The sequence below is a fragment of the Chanos chanos genome, chromosome 2, assembly GCF_902362185.1.
Source record: "Chanos chanos chromosome 2, fChaCha1.1, whole genome shotgun sequence".
NCBI classification, from domain to species: Eukaryota; Metazoa; Chordata; class Actinopteri; order Gonorynchiformes; family Chanidae; genus Chanos; species Chanos chanos.
In genome coordinates, this window is record NC_044496.1 from 12,008,833 (window position 1) to 12,032,637 (window position 23,805).

At 43.7% G+C, this 23,805-nt stretch overlaps 1 protein-coding gene across 1 annotated transcript in view; it reads left to right on the plus strand.

Moving 5' to 3' along the window:
* Positions 1–23,805, plus strand: part of tjp1a (tight junction protein 1a) — an 85,925-nt gene that overhangs the window by 51,155 nt on the left and 10,965 nt on the right. Inside the window, exons 3-20 of the mRNA XM_030794201.1 lie at positions 7,165–7,221; positions 8,535–8,659; positions 8,874–8,976; positions 9,696–9,984; positions 10,429–10,532; positions 11,679–11,844; positions 12,379–12,514; positions 14,427–14,462; positions 16,660–16,790; positions 17,469–17,574; positions 17,977–18,127; positions 19,306–19,414; positions 19,787–20,006; positions 20,373–20,557; positions 20,797–20,892; positions 21,126–21,152; positions 22,298–22,380; positions 22,664–22,874. Of these exons, the coding sequence (XP_030650061.1) occupies positions 7,165–7,221; positions 8,535–8,659; positions 8,874–8,976; positions 9,696–9,984; positions 10,429–10,532; positions 11,679–11,844; positions 12,379–12,514; positions 14,427–14,462; positions 16,660–16,790; positions 17,469–17,574; positions 17,977–18,127; positions 19,306–19,414; positions 19,787–20,006; positions 20,373–20,557; positions 20,797–20,892; positions 21,126–21,152; positions 22,298–22,380; positions 22,664–22,874 (2,335 nt within the window). The remainder of the gene's footprint in view (positions 1–7,164; positions 7,222–8,534; positions 8,660–8,873; positions 8,977–9,695; positions 9,985–10,428; positions 10,533–11,678; positions 11,845–12,378; positions 12,515–14,426; positions 14,463–16,659; positions 16,791–17,468; positions 17,575–17,976; positions 18,128–19,305; positions 19,415–19,786; positions 20,007–20,372; positions 20,558–20,796; positions 20,893–21,125; positions 21,153–22,297; positions 22,381–22,663; positions 22,875–23,805) is intronic.

Below are 23,805 nucleotides of genomic sequence, written 5' to 3' on the forward strand. Positions count from 1 at the left end.
TGTGTGACCCACGCACACGCACGCAAACACACACACGTTGGAGAATTCAAAGGAGAGGCTTTGCTGGTTCTGGAGAATTTTTTTTTTTTTTTTTTTTTACAGGTTAGGGGTGTGAGTGTGTATTTTTCAAGGACATGGTGTCAGTGTGTGTATATCTGTGAGCTCAGTTTGATTCCAGGGAAGATGCTGTTGTATCCTTGTCAGTCATTTTAATGAGCAACCGGAGCACAGAAGGAGCAAGCTCAGTAAATTTGGGCTCCGGCCACCTGGACTAAACGAATGTGAGGAATGCTGTCATTTGTGCCTTTATGATTTAGGACACCATATATCTCTAAACTGTGAGTATTGCTTCCTCTCTGGATTTATCTGCTGTGTGAAGCAATGGGTGCAGTGTTCACTTCTGAAGTTCAACATTTAAAGTGTTTGGAAATATCACCTTGAATTTGTTTTATGTAGTTTTCTCCCCATGCATTTTGTATTTCGAGGTTGAGTCAGTTGAAGATAAATTGTTTAATTAAAAAAAAAACAAAACGAAAAAAAAAAACAGCATATGCTTTTGAATGTCTGCAGTCTGTAAGGAGGATGTGTGAGGTCATCAGTTTGTTTGATAATTGTTTCTGCTGCTGAACACATCTGTCAATCACACAGTTTTTATATGAGATTATTACACAGTCCCTGATCAGATTTACTTGATTTCGAATATATTTACTCTTAATGTATTTTTTATTCTTACCGATGTTCGTTTACTTCAAACTTTTTGTGTATAGAATATAGCAATATAATAGTCAAACTGTCCCTCAACATTGGATCAGGAAAAAAATAAAATTGGACAAAATTCAAATACAGATGAACTGTATCTTTCACTGCAGTCTGTCCTGAATGGCTGTGACTAAGAGTAAAGCCTAGAATAATTCAGCCCAGTTAGAAATACTCATCTCCTAATCCTGCGGGGATGTCTTTTGTAAGCTTTGCTGTCTGATATATTTTTTCCTTTTGGAATATCTGCAGTGTGTAGTTAGTGTACGTGCGTGCGTGTGCGCATGCGAGGTCATCATTTTGATGTATTGATGGTTTTGTTTGGTCTGTGTGCACGAGACTGAGAGAATGTCACGTTCAGATACAGCTTGCTTTATGCTGACATACCATCCTGTTCAAACGCTGGTTCTTTAAGTCCTGTATGTGTTAACTAGTTATGATGACTGATTTTTAAAGCTTAGTGATGATTTCAGCTGTGCCCTGGCTTTGTACATTTGACTGTTTGTGTGGTTTCAGATATCTTTCTGGTAAGGTTGTGTTTTGCCTCTCTCTTTTGTCTTTTCTTCTGCTTTAGAGCGGGATTAGGTCATATCTCACTAGACTTCAGAGCAGCTCCAGGACTTGGATGTTTTCTCTTAAATTCAATTCCTCGCAAACAGGAAAAGGAATTTCCTGTCTGTAAATCCCAGCTCTTCCTGCCCTACACAATCAGCACCTTGCAGGCGCACTGACACGACACACAAACCTCAGCGTGGCCTCAAGCCAAGAGCTGTGCAACCCCCAGAGTAAATTGTATTACAGATGCTTTAGTGAAGTCTTGTGGAGCCCAGTGACAGGCAGTAGTATACCTTAAGCATGATAAAGGGCTGAACACACAGTGATCCAGGAGTCTGAGAACACACAAGCCTCTCAGAGGAGAGCATATTTTTAACAGAGCTACACTCACAGTCTTATAGAGCTTTTATGAGCATCACGGCCTTTCAGTGGACCATCCTGACATACTATATACTTCATGACACGCTCACAGGCACGCACACACACATACACACACACACACACACACACACACTGACACACTCACTCACACACACATACACACACACACACACATACGCTTCGTGACACACTCACACGCACACACATACACACCTCCAGATGTACACTTCCCTGTGTGAGTACACGCACACCTGTGCTTGTGTCTGAATGTGTGTGCATGTGCGTGTGTGTGTGTGTGTGTGTGTGTGTGGTCACTGCTTTGGCATTCCTGCTCTGATTCATGGGGTGTTTAAAGAATATGCCTGAGTAAGGATATTTGGTCATTTCCTTTGAAGCAAAAAAGGGAGGGACAAACAACTCACTCTTTTGTTTTCATTGAGGACTCCTCCTGGTAGGGGGTAGATCTGAAAAATGCTTAGGAGAATTTCACAAATGTTTGCTCATTTTTTTCTCTAATGAGCTCTTTCTAATGGCACACACTGCTTTTGGGTGAACATTTTGTAAATGGTTATGATGGGGTGTGTTTGTTTACATATTTGTGACCTCATTAGCAATTGACAGTTATACTATCTTTCCTCCAATTTTGTGGCAGGCCGGTTTTTATGCCCTTTATGAAGTAGAACAAATGAACCCTTTTTTTTTTAATGTCTCACCAACTCCCACTGTACAATTTAAGTTTCCTATTAGCAGAGACAGTTTCTGTAGTAGTTGTTCTGGATGTTTGTTTATCTGTGCATTGTTTATGTGGGTTCAGGGATATGGGAGAGTGCTAGACAAGGCTGATCATGAAGGCGCAGTTTACTGAGCGCAGCAGTATGGCAGCTTTCTCCCACTAGCCTCTTCCTGGGTTGGTTGCTCTTATTAAACTTTTTTTTTTTTTTTTTTACTGAATGAGATTTGAATAATACGGAGTTAATAAGAGCTATTTTTAGCGGCCCCCGCATCCACTCCCCTGGCATGGAGAGAGTAATGAGTGGCGCATTCATCATTAAACGAACGAAGCAACTCCAGAAACTCGCCACGGTTAATGCGCTAATTGCTAATTGGGGGCTGTAGTGTAGCGTTAGCGTTGTGTTATGCAGAGCATTCAGAGAGCCAACAAAAAAAAAGATGGCCACCCAGGCTTCCATGAGCTCTTCCTTTCACCTGGTTACGAATCTCCTGCCATTGTTTTTTTTGTTTTTTTTTTTCCCTCCCCCCACTAGTTACCTTTCTGGACTCTTTGAAGACTGCATTTTTTTTTTTTTTTACCTTGGCTGATGAAGGGTCTACCCGAAACAAAGGGGTTCTTTAATAGCAGATCAAGGCTCTGGCAGAGTGGTGGGTTGCCCACGCCTGCTTGTTTTGTTTTTCACCGGCCTGTCTGTTTCTTTGGCGCGGACTCAAGTCTGAATAAACGTGATATAAATACACCCCAGCGTCCACACGAATAAATGGACTCATTGTTAAGCCCCGTTTGTTCCGACTTGCTAGATATCCTCGGCGTTTTGAGTTTCTGTGTTTCTTTTAAAAATGAAACTTTGTTTTGCATCTCCCTGAAGGCCTTTGGTTTGGCCCTGGACACTTGTATGAAACCTACACCTTCTTCATTAAAGCCTTAAAAAAAAACCTCACATCAGAGCCAGGCTGGAACAATAGATGCCCTTTATGTCCAGTTTGTCCGACGCCGTTAAACTGTTCACTCCAAAGACTTCACCCCACAGTACCTGCCCTGTGACCTTCGCGCTCCGTGGCCTGAGAACAAGAATCAGGGAGCAACACAGAAAAGTATTTTCTGAAAGTCTTTTCCCCTTTATCCTTTGATAGCAACAGGTACCAGTGAAAGTAACCCAAGAAACGCTCATCACCAAAGCAGTATAATTCAACGTTCTGTAGAAGCAGAGTTTACAGTGGACTCACACAGGTTCCTACGATCAAGAGAATGCTTCTGTCATCCATTGAAACCTGTTTTTGCACCACTTTGCTGTCCCCTTCACGCGTCAGAGTAGGTTGCTGTTAAATTGTTGCTCTGGATCATGGTGGTGATTAATTAAAATGATAATCCTATCATCTGAGAAGGGCTTAACTGGGCTGAAGTAAACAGTGCTCAGAGCCTAAGAGGCTTGCTCTCTCTCATCTCATTGTCATCTGACACTGTCCGCTCCACACCATCCCGGCTCCCGGCCATCACTCTCTCCCGATAAGGCCTGTCAACATGTTTCCAGTGTGAAGGGAAAAACTGCAGCATGGAGATGGATTGAAAGGAAGATGGAGGAATAGCTCACAGTTCACAGTACTGTCTCCAGGCCTGTGCTCAGTGGATTGCATCGTTGCGAAATATTTTTTTAATGTTGAGCTTACATATACGGTATGACACTGCTACAGTCTATTCTATGTAGAAACAAAACAAAACCAAAAGAAACAAACAAAAAAAAACCCCTCTGTTTAGGACTGTACTGGACCTTGTGAACATTCACAGTGTGTACAGCTAGGGAAGGGTTTGTTTACAGGGTACATGCTGAGGGTTTTTTTTTTTTTTCTTTTTTCTTTCATTATGTGCTACACTGGAGTTTGTAATTGATATTACTGGGACAGATAGTTTGTGGGCTTCGCAGTTGTGTTGGTTTTTATGTCTGTAGCTCTGCAGTTTTCAGCATAATTATCTAGCCTAGTATCTGATCATGCCCAATCACGGGTGAGGAGTATGGCCAAATGCACATGCAAGTCAGCGTGGGAAACGTTGTAAAAGACTAATAAAAACACGAGATGGAATGGTGGGAACCGAGTGGTCATGGGAGACAAACTCGGTGGAGTGAAGCTCTGTTAAGCGCGGCTTAAAAGACAAAATAACGATGTCATTCTCTCTTGATTACAAAGCTGCAAAATTCCACCCCAGAAATATGACGCAACTTGTGTGTTCATTTCCCCGCTGTCCCATCCCGGTGGTCCGTCATGCCGAGCGCCGTGGCGTTCGCTGTTCTCTTGTTCGTCCCAGAACGAGCCGCCTCATCACATGACTCACAGCGTGAGCGTTTTTCTCATGGTTAGGACTTCTTCTGTCTGCGGGTACAGTCAAATGAATGCGCCACCCCTGACCTTACAGACACATGAAAGAGAATGTATGGACAGAGGGATGGATGGATGAGTTTGAAATGGGTCAGGTCTTTCTCTCACAATGGAAGGCAGATTGTGGGAGTTTGGAGCAAGCAGACGAAAAAAAAAAAGGGGGTCCTGTGCCAATTATGGCCGTGAAAAACATCCTCGCTGGCAGGCGTGGAAATGAGGTCAGAGGGTTAAGCGTGTGTTCATTTCGACGACATCAGTCACTCTCCCCAAAACAGAGCAAACCGAAAAAAAGACCAACATTTTTGAGCAGTAATTAAAGACGAGTTGGCTAGATTTGACGGTTGTTCTTTTGACAAATCAGGCTGAGCGAATGTAATACTCACTGTTGCTAATACTCAGGAGTGACGTTCATGAAGAGTGTGTGAGACTGAGTACCCAGCATTCCCCTGCTATGCAGTTTCACTTATTTATAAAGTCTTGTAACAACCCTGCATATCTCAAACCATTAGCTACAATTCTCCCTCACTGGGCATGACAACAAACGTTACAGGAACCCTTAACACACTCACTTAACTCCTTTTCCACAGTCACTAATCTGTGAGTGAGACAACACAGGCAGGGAGATAAGGCTTGTGGAAAAACAAGAGGTGAATCAGCAGGGGCATAAGAGGACTAGAATATTACCTTTCGTGTTGCTAACTGTTAGCAAGTCAGGAATGACACATGTCCAGTATAGGAAGTATAAGTCCAGTATAAGTCTTGGCACACCGCTCAGTGAGAGATTTCTTGTGAGATGAATTGGCATGTAGGAATGTTTTTTGTTTAAAATGATACTGATGCTTCAAGTTCTTTATCATTGTTTCTGAAATTAAAACTTTTTGTATGTATTCATTATTTTTGAGAAGAGAAATAGTTTTTCAAACCTTTGCTTGGCATGGGTTCAGGAAATAAATGAAATGAGGCAAAAATGCAGAATAGTATCTCCTCCTCTGAAACGGTCTTGGCTAAATTGAGCTTTAGTAATAGTAAGGGCTAGAATAATTCAGCACGGGTAAAAATAATCACCCCCTCACTCTGTAGCCTTGTGTATTTTGTAAGCTCAGCTGTCCGATGTATTACCTTAATCTGTAGAGGCAGTGGAAGGTTGCAGGTAGACAGTTTTCACCCTCTGCGAACCTCCAGCACGGCTATTTATAGTACTCTGCTTCTGCAAGGCAAAACTGAAATCAGCCAGACAACCTGCCCATTCATGTGCAATATGAACAAAACGTGTTTGCATGCAACACTGAAATATCGGCCTTGTGAAGCATATGCAAGAATATCAGGGTGAAAGCTTCTGTGATACGTCTCTCTATGGATATGAAGGGTAGAGCAACCATGCTACTGCAAATAGGTTTTAAAGTGCATCATACAAACTTTGTCTTAGATGTCTCACTGAATACTACACACAGTATCTCGCCCTGTGTAACAGACTGAAGGCCGGGCATGTAGAGTGCTGTTGTGGTCTGTAACATCTGTGCTTAATCAGTCCTGACTTGCAGTCAAAAACAGTCAGACTCTCTTTACTGCCAGACCAGCACTTCAATATTGCCCCTTCCCTGCTGTCGCAACTGTTTGTACTGTACCGGAACTCTGAAGATTTGCTTTTCCAAAGTCAAAAAAGCGTAACTATCATACCAGGGATTAGACTTCCCGAAGTTCCTTTAGTTCCTGTCTGTGTGGCGGTACCAAACGGGTTATCCCGGAGCTTAAACAAAAACCTTCCTCTGCATTGTTGGAGCGGGCATGCTCATTGATTTAACACGCCGTCATCACATACTGAGTTTAGACGTGTTTAGCCAGCCGCCATGTTTCAAAACCTCCATTATGTTTTTGCATTTACCAGTGAAACTGACTAAGTTTCCTTTGAGACTTCAGAAACACCAACCCCCCACTGCGGCCAGCTTTTCCTGCCTCCTGGTTCTGAATGCTTTGTTGGAAAACCACAGGCAAAAATGAATTCTCAGTCCCAATTGTTGCATAGTTGCACGTATACCTCGTGACCATGGGTAACATGGAAATCTGAGGTGTGTTATGGATTGCCAGTGTCTCACAAAACTCTGATTAGTTTGTGCACTGTGTATAGTGATAAACTATCCAATAGGCTGAGTGTCTGAAGTTTCTTGAAAAAGAGAGAACTCTTTTTGCCATGATGCTCTTTTTGAGACTTCCTCCTCATTGCAGGTGTTGTCCCACGGGCTGTGATCTGGACTGGAATAGGGATAGTGGGTGTGACAGACACTGTTGACTGGGGTAATTCCAGTACATAATGCTTTGTGTAAGTGTACCCGTTTGCTTGTATTAACCGTGACCCTCTTGCTTTTGCAGAGTCCAGCGATGGAGGAAACTGTGATATGGGAGCAGCACACGGTTACCCTTCACAGGGTAAGTCTGTCAACCATTTTCCTTCTCTTTCCTTTTTTTTCTTTCCCTCCGTCTCTTCAGCTTCACCCCTTCGTCTCCATCTCTCTTTCCCTCGCCCTCTCTCTCTCTCCCTGACCGCCCCTCCACGCAGGGTGTCCCAACCACAGGAAGCGTGTTCCTCAAACACACAATGGCCTGAACTCCCAGATGGCAGGAAACCATGTTGAGGAAGAGACCTCCATGCTGCTTCCTCTTCCTGTGTGTTTCTGTACACTTCCTGCCTGTGCTTCTCGAGAAAGAGGAGAGAGAGAGAGAGAGGGAGAGAGAGAGAGAGAGAGAGAGAGGGAGAGAGAGAGAGAGAGAGGGAGATGATTATTAAATTGAATGTTCAAATGCACTATTCAGCCATGTTCTGTTATGTACCTCTAACAATCCTCTTAGCCTGATTTTCAATTCTAATCATTTTTGTCTCATTGCATTGGAAAAGTCTGTACAAATGTGAATTATTAACCACTCTCATATTTATCTGAAGATGAAAACAGGATGCTGCAACTACTATTCCATTTTTCTGAGGAGCTTTTGATGATGTAATGAGGCTTCAGGCTAAAGACAGTACTCTGTTTGACTGTGACCTCTGTGAGGTGGGACTGGAATTCCACATTGCCCCTAGACATATAGTTTCTCCTCTGTTCTTCTCTGTTTGAGGGCTTTAGTTAGTGAGAAGCCATATACTGCCCTCTCTGTGTTGTGGCTTTGCCTGGGAGATTAATGAAAGGCACAGTTAATATAGTAATAATGATGACGATGACCCGGTATAGTATATTAATGAGAAGGGGCAGTAAAGTACTTGAACTCATAAAACAAGAGGGAAAGATGAACCTGAACTTACTGTAAAATACTAAACATGAAGAACACAACCAAATAAAGTGCTAAGATAACATGGAGATAAGTTTTACTGGTCCTCTCAAGCATCTGTAGTTGTTTTAATCTGGTTGACAGAGGGTAGAACGGCACTGAACACATTACAGGACCTCTGACTTTCTGTACCAGTTTTCCCAGTGTTCCCAATGTGCAGAGAGGACATGAGAGAAAACAGTGAGAGACTGGTGTAAGAAGACACGTTTGAGCTCTGTATGACTGCCAGACACACACACTCACACACACACTGTGTTGTGCTCCCCCTCTCCCTCTCTGAACCTTATTGTGTAATGGAATTACCCTCATTATTACTCAGGGTTACACTGTCCGTGCCTGGCACTCACCGTTTTCTTCCTCTGTGTGTGTGTGTGTGTGTGTGTGTATGTGTGTGCACATACATGTGTGTGTTTGTACAGGCACCAGGGTTTGGGTTTGGGATAGCTATCTCGGGAGGACGGGACAACCCACATTTTCAGAGTGGAGAGACTTCGATTGTCATCTCAGATGTTCTGAAAGGAGGGCCAGCAGAAGGCCTCTTACAGTAAGGACTGAACTCAAATGGATCACCTTTAGGCAAAAACACGATAGCCTGAATAATGGCTGTAATTATGTAGACACAGCACAGTTATTACAAAATTAATAACATTATTATAATAAGGTTAATGTGATTTGAAGAGGGACGTGTTTCAGACTGATGATTGATTTTTAGAGGCACTTACTATGTTTTTCTCTCCCCTTCTCTCTCTCTCTCTCAGAGAGAATGACAGAGTGGTGATGGTGAATGCCGTGTCCATGGACAACGTGGAGCATGCTTATGCTGTGCAGCAGCTGCGGAAGAGTGGCAAGAATGCCAAAATTGTGAGTGTTGTGGTGTAGCAGGGGAAACATGCACACTGTCATAATATTCACTTCACGTCACTTTCACTCCCTCACATTCTTACTAATGAACTGAGTCTGACACCGGTTGGCTGACTCAGGAGCGGGAAGGAATGAATGAGGTGGAAGGTTCCAGAAATGATTGGTCGATTCAGCGCTGCTTCACAGGAATTCAGGGAGTGTGGGCGCTCCTCTGCATGGCAGTGCATTCATCAGTCTCGTGCTTTTGGGTTTTCAGACCTTCATGTTCATCCTTCATACTCTCTTGAACACAAAGGTGCACAAATCAAATTAGAGGAACACTTGCTGTCGTTGTATTTCTGTCGCGTGTCCTCGGGTGAGCTCATTCAATAAACAGTGACTCACTGCCATTGTTTACATCCGCAGCAGCCACCAACAAATACTGCACTTGCTATACTGGTCACTTAAAAAAAACTGACCTTGAGCATCACTTTCCTTATAAATGACATTGTGTCTGTGTGAGTTATGTACAGAGGTGTGTAAGAACCAAACACCCATATGAGTGAAAACCATTTACTTGAGGCAACCCCCCCCCCCCCCACACACACACACACACACACACAAATGCTAAATCCAATCAGTTTGCCTTAAAAACAAAAACACTGAAGGTTTAAGCACCGACTCTGTGTGTGTGTGTGTGTGTGTGTGTGTGTGTGTGTGTGTGTGTGTGTGTTTGGCAGACCATCCGACGGAAGAGGAAGGTACAGATCCCCGTGGCACGGCTTGGCGACAGAGAGACGATGTCGGAGCGCGAGGAAGAGGATGACAGTGAGGACGATGATTACAGGGCGGCGGCGGCGGCGGCAGGCGGTTCGGTGGACCGGAGGAACGAGCACGGCGGACGGAGAGAACACAGCGGCACCCGCGAGGAGAGAAGCGTGTCCCCGCGCTCCGACCGACGCTCCGTAGCCTCCAACGTCCCCCCGCGCCCCTCCAAAGTTACCCTCGTCAAATCCCGCAAGAACGAAGGTCAGGATTATAATGTGAAATGAAAAGGAGAAATCTCTCTGTTTGTGCTTTGGCCCTTTGCATGCTGCTCCACCCAGTAAACAGTCCTGTGTTAATCTTTTACTGGCCATTTTCAGCAAGACAGTGACAGGTCTGAAAGACTGTTATTACAGTCTTCTTCTGACGCAGTCAAGCTGCATCATTCCCACTCTTACAGTATAAGCAACACTGTCAAGTACAAATAACTTAAGTATTGACACAGGAAAGTGGGACTGTAATATGAAACCTGTTCAGGTTCATGTAGTGACTACCTCTTATCATACAAACAGAGATACGCGGGAAGATACCAGCGTTCCTGCTTTCTGTTTGTCTTCGTTGAATAGACTTATTAAAAATGTAAATTGTCAGACATGTTTCTGATGAAATTCTTCATTGTTCTCTCTCTCTCTCTTTCTGTCCGTGCAGAATATGGGTTGCGTTTGGCCAGTCACATCTTTGTCAAAGACATTTCGCCCGAGAGTCTGGCTGCACGAGATGGCAACATTCAGGAGGGAGATGTGGTGCTGAAGGTATGAAAGAAAGAAAGAAGAGTGAGGCAGTGTAGAGAAAGAGAGAGAGAGAGTAGCTGAGCTTTGTAGATCTCCGTCGGTCTCATGTAATAGACTCCAAGCTCTAGGAGACACCCAACATACACTGGAATGTGTTCTCCCACACTACACCAGGGTAGAGAGAGAGAGACAGAGAATGAGATCAAGGCGGAAAGAGTGACAGTCAGATGGAATGCAGAAGAATTGATATGAGGACAAGAGGAAGTTAGCAAAAGGCAATATTGAAGATAAGAAGAGGGAGCGGACAAGCGTGACTTGCTGTATAAAGGGGGTTGAGAGAGATGATGCACTGAATCATGGAGAAAGAGGATTATGATGCAAGTTAGCTGGAGGTGGTTCAGAAGTCAACAGGGGATGAGGCAGGAATGTGTGGAATGGAAAGAGCTTTTTTTTCTCTCTCTCTTTCTCTCTCTCTCTCTCTCTCTCTCTCTTCCTCCCCCATCCACCTCAACCATAGCAATTCTAATTAATCCACCTCATGCTCCTCAAAATCTGTAGAAAAATCATATAAAACACCAACTATTCCTTACTCATACACAGACTGAGGGAATTTTCATTACCACCTTCTGCTGCTGACCCATCTGTCATTTAATGAGAAAAAAATGATTCTGTATTATCATACGGGTTTTTTGGACTGTCAGTTGGTCCCAGTTCTCAGTGAAAGGACATGCTCTCTCTCGGAACACTGTCCATGAATTCAGTGGAGTGTGGCTGCTGTATAATCAGGATGGTGCACGGATTGCTCTGGGGTTTCAGCCAAGCTCTGTAAATGTTTAAAGAAAGAACGGTAATTTCACTTTATGCTGTATTTATGATTATGCTCAATTGCTCATCGGGACCGACTGTGCTAAAAGCAGTGTGAAATATGCACTAAGCAAGTCATACATGTTTTATCTTCATTATAAAATCTGATTTAGTCTCTGAGCTCTCTTAACGAAGACATCACGGGCTCTCTGCACATGCCACAATCCTTACCTTTACTGTGAGGTAAAATGACCAATTTGCCATGATGTGCCACTGTTATCGTAGATAAAGGATTTAAAAACGCACCTCTGTCATGTGAAATTTTTTTTAATGTCCCTTTCTCTCCCCTTCATTCCTTCTCAGATAAATGGAACAGTGACAGAAAACCTGTCTTTGATTGATGCTAAGAAGCTGATAGAAAGGTCAAAGGGCAAGCTGAAGATGGTTGTGCAAAGGGACGAGAGAGCGACACTGCTCAACATTCCAGACTTGGACGACAGCATCCCCTCCGCCAACTCCGACAGAGATGGTGAGTGGAGAATTTGGTCTTATGCTGAAAGTCACAGGGGTCATTGAGTGGCCTGTTTAAGGGGCCTCACTTTAAAGCATGGAATGGTCTCATATGGAGAATAATCGGCCGTGATTGGTCGAAGTTATAAGAGTGGAGGTGTTGAGAAAACACTTATTGGCCTAACATGTTTAGTTTGTGTAATGTTTACTTACGCAATAGCATTTTTGTGAATTGTTTCATCGTTGTATGTTTGTTGTTGTATGTTGTTGTATGGTTGTGCCACATCATTTTGCAGAAATGGCCTGAGGTTGACTGTAAATAACCGCTGCATATAAAATGAAGTCTTCTGAGAGTGTTGTGTTCCTTGGCTGTTCACCGTTTTGACTGGTCAGCTGGACAGACAAAAGAGTTCTCTTTAAAATGCTTTCTAAAGCGTTCAGATATATTCTGACTATGGCATATTAGAGTCGAATGGAATAAAGGCTCAGGCATGGAGACATAATTTACACAGTCTGATTGTAAAATGACTATGAAATATGATTGTCTTTACAGACATTTCAGAAATTCATTCACTGGCATCAGACCATTCCCACGAGCGGACCCACGGCAGCCGATCACGTTCCCCCGACAAGAGGTCTGAACCGTCAGACCTGTCCCGTCAATCACCACAGCAGATCAGCAACGGCAGGTAAAAGCCCCGCTTCAGTCTAGCACATTCCCCCCACCCACCACAGCCCCCCCCGAATCCTCCCAACACAGCTCCACTGAATCGTCTCTGGACCCCACCAACCGCTCCAATGCTCCCCATGTTTACTCTGTCATGGGTGAATATGCTACTGCTGTTAGGCCCAGAGAGAACAGTGGAGGTCTAACTGTAAGTTAGTGTGGTAACTCAGTTTAGAGGAGTAGCATAGTGGTCCCTTTCAATAAGTGGATGGGTGGGTGGGTGGATGGATGGAGCGTCTAACCAGACGCTGATGAATCAGTGACATAGTGATGGAGAGTCATGCATGTGAGGTTGATAAATGAGCATTTCGGTGCCGTTTGTTTGATGTACGGCCACCTGGTGTTTGTAGTACAGTCACATACTTGCCACTAGCAGGGTCTGAGGTCATGCTGGGGTGTAGGGGAGGAAGCATCGATCCACCCACGAGCAAATGAGCGTTCTGATTTGTTGCCAGCTCTGCAAGCTTTCAGTACCCAACCCCCACTCCCACTGCCCGAAGAGCTGGTCAATAACAGTCAGAGTACCTATTAACCAGAGCCACTCTTTCACACACAGTCACGCTTACACACCCACAACCACACACACTCTCTTTCCCCCCCTCTCAGTCATACACCCAGCACGAACATCCCCAACAAACTAACCAACCCTGCCTTCTTCAGCATCTGTTTCACTTTGGTAACACTGTTTCATTTCTTTTTAATGCTCCCTCTCTCACCTACTCCCCTCAGTCGGAGGAGAAAGTACGTTTTGTTGGCATAGTGCCTCGTTTTAGACAGTTATCTAAATGTGTGTCGTCTTAGCCTGACAGAATAGAGGAGCGTGTGAGTGTGTTTGTATTTGTTTAGTAATCTAGGTTACCCAGTAGATAGAAATTAGCTGGTGATATAGATCAGAAGGTATTCAGTTGAAGTGCCTTGAACGGTGAGTGGCCTACCAGCTTCTGTCAGAGTGAGAAGGTGAGGGGGATTCAGTAAGTGCCAGTGAGTGTGTGTATATGTGTGTTTGTGTCTTTCTCCCAGCAACAAGTGTTAAAGACCAGGGATGTCAGCCAGTTGTCAGACGCATGGACCGTATCAATCCACTTAACTAGGAACTGGGCCACCGGTCCAGATGAACGTTTTGATTGGTCGACTGGTCGGAGCCTGGAGGACCAGCTCTTGAGTCAGAGGCACGAGATGGTCACTCTGTCTAACTGTTGGCATCTCATCAGTCTTGAACCACACTTCTGTTGCTCCGCAGTGTCCCCACAAGGCAGATTTTAATGAGATTTCACACACTCAGCCCCTACCCCTCATCTTCCATTATCTCAGAATGAATCCTTTCACCCTGTCTCTGAAGTCAGAACTATTCATTTGTTCACTCATGAAGTAAATAAGTCTATCATATTTTCTATCAGAGGAAAACTTAATCTTCTCCTGACCCCTATAGAATCCCTATGCTGTGCGTCTGTGTGAGTGATGTCATGTTGTATTTGTGTAGATGGGTGACTCTGCTGTGTGCTTGCTGACGGCATTAATGCAGATACGCAGCTGTAATATTGTTCTTCCCGTTTTGATAAATCACGGGGGTGCCCAGTAATATATAGCTGCTAGTTTCCAGTTAGGATCTGTTATAGCCTTGGTCTCTATGGTGGCCTGTTTACCACTGGGATTTTTCATCTGGAGGATTGGGACCACCCCCAACAGTAATCAAACAGAGTGATGGCATAAAAATCTTTAATTCATCAGCACAGACGTGAATTAGTGCCTAGATTGATAGCTGTGGAGATGCTGTTCATGTGTGATTTGCAGCTGCCTGTTTGTTCCTAAGCCAGTTTAATATTCTAACTTCATTTCAGTCACAGTGTTTAATAATGACTCTTATCCCAACACAGGGTGACAGGTTCTCTCTTACACAGAATTCTTCCACAGTAAGTGGCATATATAGTGTTCAATAGGCAGTCTTTGTAATTAGTGTCCTCTTGGTTTTTTTTTTTTTTTAATGGTCGTAGTATTTTTCATGTCTTTCCGTGTTTTATGGTGATGTACCCAGAAGTACTTCCTCTGTTATCCTAAAGTGTTGCTGTGTGTCGTTCATGTTTCCGGAGATGAATGGCTTTGTCTTTTTAGTTCTCATAATGTTTTTTTGTGTGTGTGTGATGGTTATGAAATGAGCATGACTGGATATATTGAGTTCTATCTGTTGTGTGTATTTTGTTTGTGAGCTACACATCATATGAAGGTGTATTTTACCAGATGGGTTGTCATGCTCTTGGTTTTTTTTTTCTTTTTCTTTCTCTCCCCATCATGGAATCTCTGCTCTCGTTTTCTGTAGCACTGCTACTACCAGTCATTACAGTCAGATTCACTCACGGTTAATGTTTTTGGCTTGTCTATTTCAGTGTTACAGTTGTTCACTGTAACTGTTGTTTGTCTTTTGTGGATTATGGAGAATATTTAATGAGTCATTATGTATTGTTAGTTCCCTGCATTGAATTTTAATGGGAGAATATTAATATCTTTTAATTGTATGTCTCCCATGTTGATCCTGTTTCACATAGATAAGGCTTTTAATATAATCTTTTAAGCCATAAAGAAGGGCCAACACTGGAAACTAATAACATTACAGAGATTGAAATGCAATTGCTCGTGGAGTTAAATCTTCTCAAAAGTTCTGGCTCCCTTGACATTTTTTCCCCAAATGAAATTATAATCCTTTTTTTGGAGGATGGACTGACTTGTTTCTGATTGGAAACAAACATACTCCTTTAATACACAGATACCAAATTTTGGGAAGTGAGGGATTTATTTTGAAATGACCACCTTTTTATTGTTCAGGGGAGATTGATGGATGAATGGCAGGATTCAAAGGCAGACGGATAGTTGCCAGCCTAACGTGTGGCTTTTTAACGCCACTGAGCCAAGTGTATCATAAAGAGATTTGGGACAGAGTCCACTCTTCAATTCCCCGTTACGTATATGTAATACCTCCGAATCTCTTTTTGTCTTTCTTAATCCTGCCGAAAATAGAATCATACTGATAAGAGCTGATCCTGGATCAGAAGACTTATTCTGAGATGCTATATACAAATGGCTGTGCGCCTTTTCGCTGTTCATCTGAAGCCCTGTGTACCTTCCCTTTTTACCACTGCTGAGTGTGTAAACGCTCTGCATGTAAGCAAACACACACGCGAGTCAGATGAAACCCGGCCCCCATGCTGCCTTTCCTGGCTGATGACAGATAGGGAAATTACTTTAGAACGTTATGTCTGCGGTTTACAGACGGTAGACCAGGAAGAAGCAAGTTATACTGTGTCAGAGGGTTTTGTGGATGGTAATTGCGTTCATTTATCCTGGGAGTCTGTCAGGCATTTAGGGAGTGTTACCTTTCCTGTTGCTTGTTGAGTCTCTGGAGAGGGTGTGTGTGTGTGTGTGTGTGTCTGCACACTCCAGGTGTGAGATAGTGGCAGAGGCTTTACTCTACCTCTGCATTGCTATGGGAAGCAGTGAAATGCTAGCCCAAATTGTTAATCAGCCAGTGGTCATGTGATCACACCGGAATTCTGCCATTGTTCACAGGCATTCAAATGTTCCACATAGTTAGAGACTCTCTGATTACTTCCAACCCGTGCTTAGTTTTAAATCAAATAAATCAAAGAGACATATGATGTTGCACAAGACTAAGGTGGTCATTTTTCAAGCTATTTCGAGTTGGATATTGACGCAGTTTTTCAGTTGTTCTCATTCCTGCTTTGATGTGTGCCCGTTTGTGTGCAAAGGAGCATGTCTTTTGTGAAAGCTGTGTCAAACCCAGTGCAGACCGTGCAAGGGTCACTCCTGTGTGTTTGCTACATGTGAAGTTATAAATATGACTTCATACAAACACACTTCAACGTATTGAAATACAGGCATTCTGCTTAGGGAGGATATGAACATTGAAATCTGAAGTCTACTTGTGATCCATTGTGTTCTGTCTTATGTCCACAGATGTGAGATGTGCGTCTCTGCCCCTGTATTTTGTTTATATCTTTGCTAATATCGGCTGTCGCTACTTCGGAACATGTTCATTGTTTGTACAGCAGTCAGCACTAGAACAAAAAACAAGTGATTCCTTTTCTGTCCATCCAGTCACAGAAGTCGAGAGGAGGAGAGAATTTCCAAGCCTGCGGCCGTGTCGACTCCGGTGAAAGGGGTGGAGGAGGCTGCGTCCAGTGAGCAATCAGGATCCCGAGATGACAAACAAATCCCTCCACTGCCAGGTCAGGACCCAAACCGCGCCAAGCTCTGCCAAACCACGCAGAGCCTGTCCGCATCCATAGCTACATCTCCACCCTCCTCTTCTCCATCCTCTCTTCTCCTCCACTTCCCTCTCGTCCACATTATTTTTCCTCTCCCACACGGAACAGAAATCCATCTTCCTACCCCCTCAAGAGCCCCCTAAACCTCCTCTCTTGAATCATCACCTCCTGAAGCAGTTATTACTCCCCTGTCTCTGGCCGTGAGTCAGTGGCCCCTGTCCTCTCTCCTGTCCTCTCTCTCCCTTACACTCCTCAGCCCAGCTGCCGTAAATCACACCACAGGAGTGTCGGTCAGGAAACAAACACTTCATGAAGTGTCTTAAACTGACGTAATCCTCATTCCTGTTTTGGTGTTTCTGACCAAACTGCTGACTTAGATGACTTGAGGTGGAGTGGAGAATCAGATGCTTTTCAGAGAACCAGACTCTTGGTTTTTAAACATCTGTTGTTCTTTCTTATTATGGGTGTCGCTGTTTTTCTGACTTGTGTGTGGCTACTTAGGGTTGGGCCTTTTATCCAGATGTCTGCTGATGTTCGTGGGCTGTGTGAATGACAATTTGTTTGTCTCTCTTTCTGTGTCTTTGTCTGTCTATCTCTGTCTCTGTCTCTCTCTCTCTCTGTGTCTCTCTCTGACTGCAGAGCCAAAGCCAGTGTACGCCCAGCCTGGACAGCCTGATGTGGACTTGCCTGTCAGTCCATCTGATGCCCCTGTGCCCAGTGCTGCCCACGATGACAGCATTCTCCGGTAATGACAGCCTGTCTCTCCTTATTTGAGACTCTGTGTACTGCCGGACTCAACCCACAAGGAGTCCTGGACTTTAACTGCAATGCCGTTTTTATATTTTTATTTCTTCCCTGACTGGTCCTCAGATGACCTGACCAGTTCATTTTAGAAAGAAGCTCTAGGGAAAAAAGAAAAAAAAAACACAAACTTGTTTTAACTACTCTAAATTGTATTTCTCTTATATCCAATCGTGTTCCCTCATTTTTACTGTAGTTTATTCCCTGACATGCGCTCTGGCTTGTGCCCTAACTTGGGCTTTTGTCGTTTAATCCCTCGCCGATGGCCAGATTCACGCTGGAACTACCATCCTGACTTGAGGCCTAATCAGTGACGCGTTGTCTGTGTGTGCTGCTCCTTCCTCAGGCCAAGTATGAAGCTGGTGAAATTTAAGAAGGGAGAGAGCGTGGGGCTGCGCCTGGCGGGGGGCAATGACGTGGGCATCTTCGTGGCCGGAGTTTTGGAAGACAGTCCGGCTGCCAAGGAGGGCCTGGAGGAAGGGGATCAGATTCTCAGGGTGAGGAGACCTCACCTCTTTGTATCTACATCATGAGAGAGCGGATCAGTAACTGAGAGATCCACCAGCTGTTTCACAGCTGTGGGTCAGGCTTATCAGGGTGTCAGTGAGAACATGTCCAATGCATGTTCTGTGTTGCTAAAACTCTGATGCTTAACATTTTTTCTTTGTAATTTCCTTTACCTCGCCTTACCTTCAGAAGTGGTTGTCTTGAACGTATACATTTTTGAGAGTTATGGGCATAAAATGTGTTTGCATACAATGGAACAGTAGCACTGTAAACTAATGCACAAACACACACACACACACGCACGCACACTCACAAATATGCTCCTGCCTGGAAGAATATGTAGGGTGTTTTTTATTGTTGGTAGAACAGGAACTGGAGCATTGTTGGTTTTTTTTGCTTTAGTTACATAGGAGAGCTGTAAACATCTGCTGTTGACCAAACACTGATATACTTATGTAACTCCCTAGTTTGCATAGACAAACTGTGTGACCCTTTGGTCGTGGATATAAATGCTAATTACATGTAACTCGTCTGAGTCAATGCCTGGTTCCCCTCACTCTCAGACTTTCTTTTGTCTTCTAGCATAAGCAAATAATGGGGGACATTGTAGTACTCAAGTGGCCCAGTGGTATTAACCCTACTGTCAATAGCTGCCTTCAACATAGACAGTCTGAGTTAGATTCATTTGTTTTTGTTTACCACTGCACACATTTTGCTGAAAACATAGCGCACATTGTCTGCCTCCCACTCTAGACTTGTAGTTGGTCATGACTGTGTGTGTGTGCATGCGCGTGCGTGCGCGTGCACCTCCTCAAAGCGATCCTCCCTTTACAACACAAACACTCCAATTTCCATACCTTTCCCCATGGCTCTGCCTCCGGCTTGTTGTTTTCCACTGGTAGATTTTTCCTCTTAAACCTTGCCAGATGAGGCAAAATGCTTTCCCAGTCTGCTCTGTGTGCGACCAAAGATAAAACCCAATGGCAAAGAGTGAGCAGTGAAATCAGCTCACGCTCTCTCTCTCTCTCTTTTTTTTCGTTCTTTATCACTGAGTAAATAAACAATACATTGTGCTGTGGACAACAGGAGCAAAGCTAGAGAAACAGCCTACTCTTTCTCCCTGGGGAGCTGAAGCCTCTGTTCTCTCCCTCTCTTCTCCTTCTCTCAGGTAAACAATGTCGACTTTGCAAACATCATTCGCGAGGAGGCTGTGCTGTTCCTTTTAGACCTGCCCAGAGGTGAAGAGGTCACCATCCTGGCCCAGAAGAAAAAGGATGGTGAGTACAAAGGGTTATGGAGGGAGAAGTGTGACAGGGAGGGGCTTCCTCATCTGTCTGTTCTCTGTGGATGAGAGGAAATCTCATTGGTTCACAGCTGGTTTACACACACACATACACGCACGTTAAAAAGAATGAACAAAATTCTCTGACGATGAATTTGAATAAGGGCTCTTGATCTAAAATGAGTTTTTGTCCAATCAAAGAATTGTCTCTGTACGTTAGTAGCTGGTACATAAAACAATGAGAACTTTGCTTATGCAGGATCAGAACTACCACCACAGTTTTACAGTTTTTTTTAAGAGTTCATTTGTTCCCCTTGATTGTTTTAATCTCTTTTGACCTCATGAGTTCTCTCTCTTTTAATGGCAGTGTACCGGCGGATCGTGGAGTCAGACGTCGGTGACTCATTCTACATCCGAACTCATTTTGAGTATGAGAAAGAGTCTCCGTACGGGCTGAGCTTTAATAAGGGAGAAGTGTTTAGGGTTGTGGACACTCTCTACAACGGCAAACTGGGCTCCTGGCTCGCCATTCGCATCGGAAAGAATCATCAGGAGGTGGAGAGAGGGATTATTCCTAACAAGAACAGGTACAGCCTCTCAACAGCTTACAGCATAGACAGCCTCTGTACTGCAGAGCTGTACTCCTACAAGAGTGTGTTCCAGTATGAAACTCCTGAAGTGAGATTCAGTGGTGTTTATGAAGATTTATTTATAACTCAGAGAAAGTTAGATGTCATGTACTTTTCCAAAATCCATTTCACACAGATATATACAGTTGTCATACGCGTTATTTTCATTACATTCTGAGATACCTGGTTTTTACTTTATTTTATTTTGTGTTATTATCTTTAATGCTATAAATATATGTATTCACACAAAATAAGAGAGGTTCTCAGAGATCTCTGATAGCTCCCAGATCTCTCAAGCTGCGCTCTCCTACCTCCCCCCCTCAGAGCAGAGCAGTTGTCCAGCGTACAGTATACCCTCCCCAAAACACCAGGGGGGGACCGGGCCGACTTCTGGAGATTCCGAGGCCTGCGCAGCTCGAAGAGGAACCTGAGAAAGAGCCGGGAGGATTTGTCTGCCCAGCCTGTCCAAACCAAATTCCCAGCCTATGAGAGAGTGGTACTTAGAGAGGGTATGTGGCAACAGCAGATCTGACTGTCTCAAACACAAATACTTCACGTGTGTCATCAGTCAGTAAAACCCGCGGCGGTTTTGGACGTCGTTTAGCGGTTGCCGACCAAATGTTTTTTGCTGTGCCAACTTGTGGCCTTTGATCAAGTTATTCCTGAATAGAAGAAATTGAATACTTTTTTTTTGTGTATTGGCTTATCAGTGAGCCTTCATCTTTTGTTTCTTGGTTCTCTTCATTAGCTGGGTTCCTAAGGCCAGTGGTCATCTTTGGGCCGATCGCTGACGTTGCCCGAGAGAAGTTGTCCAGAGAGGTGCCTGATCTCTTTGAACTAGCAAGTACGTGAGCTAATTTTTTTTTTTTTTAATCAAAACTCCTTTTCAAGCCAAACTGCACAGCTTTGGACATGTGCCAACTCATGCTATACTTAAATGAACACCTGGAGTTTCTTTAAACATTTAAGGTTGTTGTAATACGTGTCTAGTGCTGTAGGTACTGACTCTCAATTGCCCAAGTGCACTTACTACATCTGTACTACGTAACTGTGTCATTATGACTATTCTCTTTGCAGAAACACAACATCCAGATGGAGGGGAAAGTATGTTTTCAGTGCTTAAGCTTGCTTGACTTATAGTGTTAGAACAATAGGCTATGTGAATGGCAAAGGTCTTTTTTTTTTTCTTTCTTTTGGTTTGCTAGATTTGATTCTGCTTAGTGGAATGTTACATTTTCAAAACAAATAATGCAAACGCGTTCATTTTTTTTTTTTTAATTTTATCAGTAACACCAATTCCACAGAACTCAATCATGCATAAAAGCCAATGAGAACACACATCCAAACCCATCCCAAGCCTACTCACACTTACCCTGTGGAACACTCTTCTGTGGAGACTGTACTTTTGTGTGATTACCTGCCTAGACTGCTGATCTGGCAGTGTGTCTAATAGTCTAGCCATAAAGAGGTTTAGTATTACACAGTTGTGACACCCTTCAGTTAGTAAAGATGTTGTGAATCGGGTTTTCCAAAGCCATTTTTCTGCCTTTGATCCTTTGAATCTAGGGCAGTGTTTCCCAATCCTTTTCTTTAGCGCTTGTAGGCAAAAATCATGTTTGGTTTAGAGCATTGGATTCAGATTTTTCAACTTAATCGCAAGCCCATTCATTAGTGGAATGAGAAGCCAGGGTTTTGCTGAAATACTATCAGTATGTCACATGCAAAAACGGACTGGAGAAGAGGTTTGGGGAAACAGCGAGCTGTAAGAGCAGACTCTTGTACCTTCCCCTTGTTTTCTCTCAGTCAGTCAACGGTTCGTAAAGGTCTCTTGCTCTTCAACTCCTTATCTGTCATGCTCCAGCCCCCGTCATATGACTTTCACACTGTTGCAAGCGTCTGTTCAATATGGAGCTGGGTTTTCTTTCATAAGCTCAGTGTGAAAACCATATTAGCCTCTGTGGTTTACAGATACCCCTCTCCCCCTTTATGAATTTTATATGAGTTTATAGCTTCTGAAAGTGAATCTTAGTCCTGCACTAATGCTTCCCACATCAAACACAAATCCAGGCCTGCAGATGTTCATCTCTCTGTATGCGGCCGCATGTGTTGCACATTCATACTGAGTTCTCACTACCTGAATGCCAGTGCTGCTCAGGTCCCAAGCTAATGCATGATGGTGGAGGTGGAGGGTGATAGTTTGTCGAGTGGTTCAACTAAACTGGTTCTCTTGTTTTCTCCTTTCTCTCTAGAGAGTGAACCCAGAGACGCAGGCACTGACCAGCGCAGTTCCGGAATCATCCGCCTTCACACCATCAAACAAATCATTGATAGGGTGAGTAGAATAAACCTTACCTACAACCATATATCACCTTGTATCGCATAAATACAAATAGTGGACATATACATATTCAGCACACGCATGTGGACGCGTGCGCTCACAGGTGATTTGAATGCACGCAATAAAGAATACACGGACATGCATAAACGTCTGACAATGCGCACATGCACATTGAATGTGTGGTGTTCTACTGCCCCCTGCTGGAAGCAGACTTCCAGTAGCAATACAAGATGGCTATTATCGTCTAATGTTTGTTATCATTGTTTGTCTTCTGCAGGACAAGCATGCAGTGTTAGATATCACCCCGAACGCAGTGGACAGGCTGAACTACGCCCAGTGGTACCCCATCGTGGTGTTCCTGAACCCAGACAGCAAACAAGGCGTGAAGAACATGAGAACCAGACTGTGTCCTGAGTCCAGAAAGAGTGCCAGGAAACTGTATGAACGGGCCCTTAAACTGAGGAAGAATAACCACCACCTCTTCACAGGTAAGAGGGCACTGCAGAGATATGGAAGCCTTTAGCATGGCCCTAGGAATAGGGAAGAGGTGACAAAGGCTACAGACACAGAAGGGAATTTGTGATACAGTACCGTGCATTGTCAGTTATGTTGAGGGTATGAGCTTTGGTTGTATCGTCTATGTCAGTTCATGTTTTACCAGACATGTTTACCAGACATGTTTAGGATATAGGTCCATGCCGCACCAGTTATGGTTAGGATATATACATAGGCCACTCATGGTCAGAATGTAAACTTGCTACATGCTAAGACAGTTTTGTTGAAGAGATAAACGTATATCGTACTAGTTATGTTTAGTATATGAGTCTATACTATGGCATGCTCTATGGTTCCAGATCAGACAATCAGAGCGAAATGCGGCTTTTTCACATCCCTTGGTCAGACCCATCTGGCAAATGTTATGTTGCTAAATATGACAAAGGAAATTCTAGGTTAGGGTTGAATTGTTTGGTGATGTTGTTAGCTAACCATAGTATGGTGAGCTGCACTTTGTGCACTGGCCACAGCGAATAAACAAGACTGGTCAGGGTTGTAACATAGTCTTATGTAATTGTTCATGGAGGAAGTATATCTATTTTTGTCCTTCACATTTAAGAGCAGGACACGATACTGTGGATAACATCATGTTCATTGTCAGCCTTGAAAAAGTCGTATCTTTCTCTAGTATATTGGTTAGTTTCTTTTTTCATTTTTGAACAAGAATAAACCGCTTTATACTTTCCTAGTAGACTCTACTGCTGAATGTGCAAAGCAATCACCACGTGGCCCAGGGGTCAGGCCAGTATCTTGTTTAAGGGACACAGTTTACGTGCTGAAGGACGCTGTCATTGGGGAACTTTGTAAAAAGATATGAATGACTGCTTGCTTGTTAGCTGAACATTTATAGTAAATATAATAGAA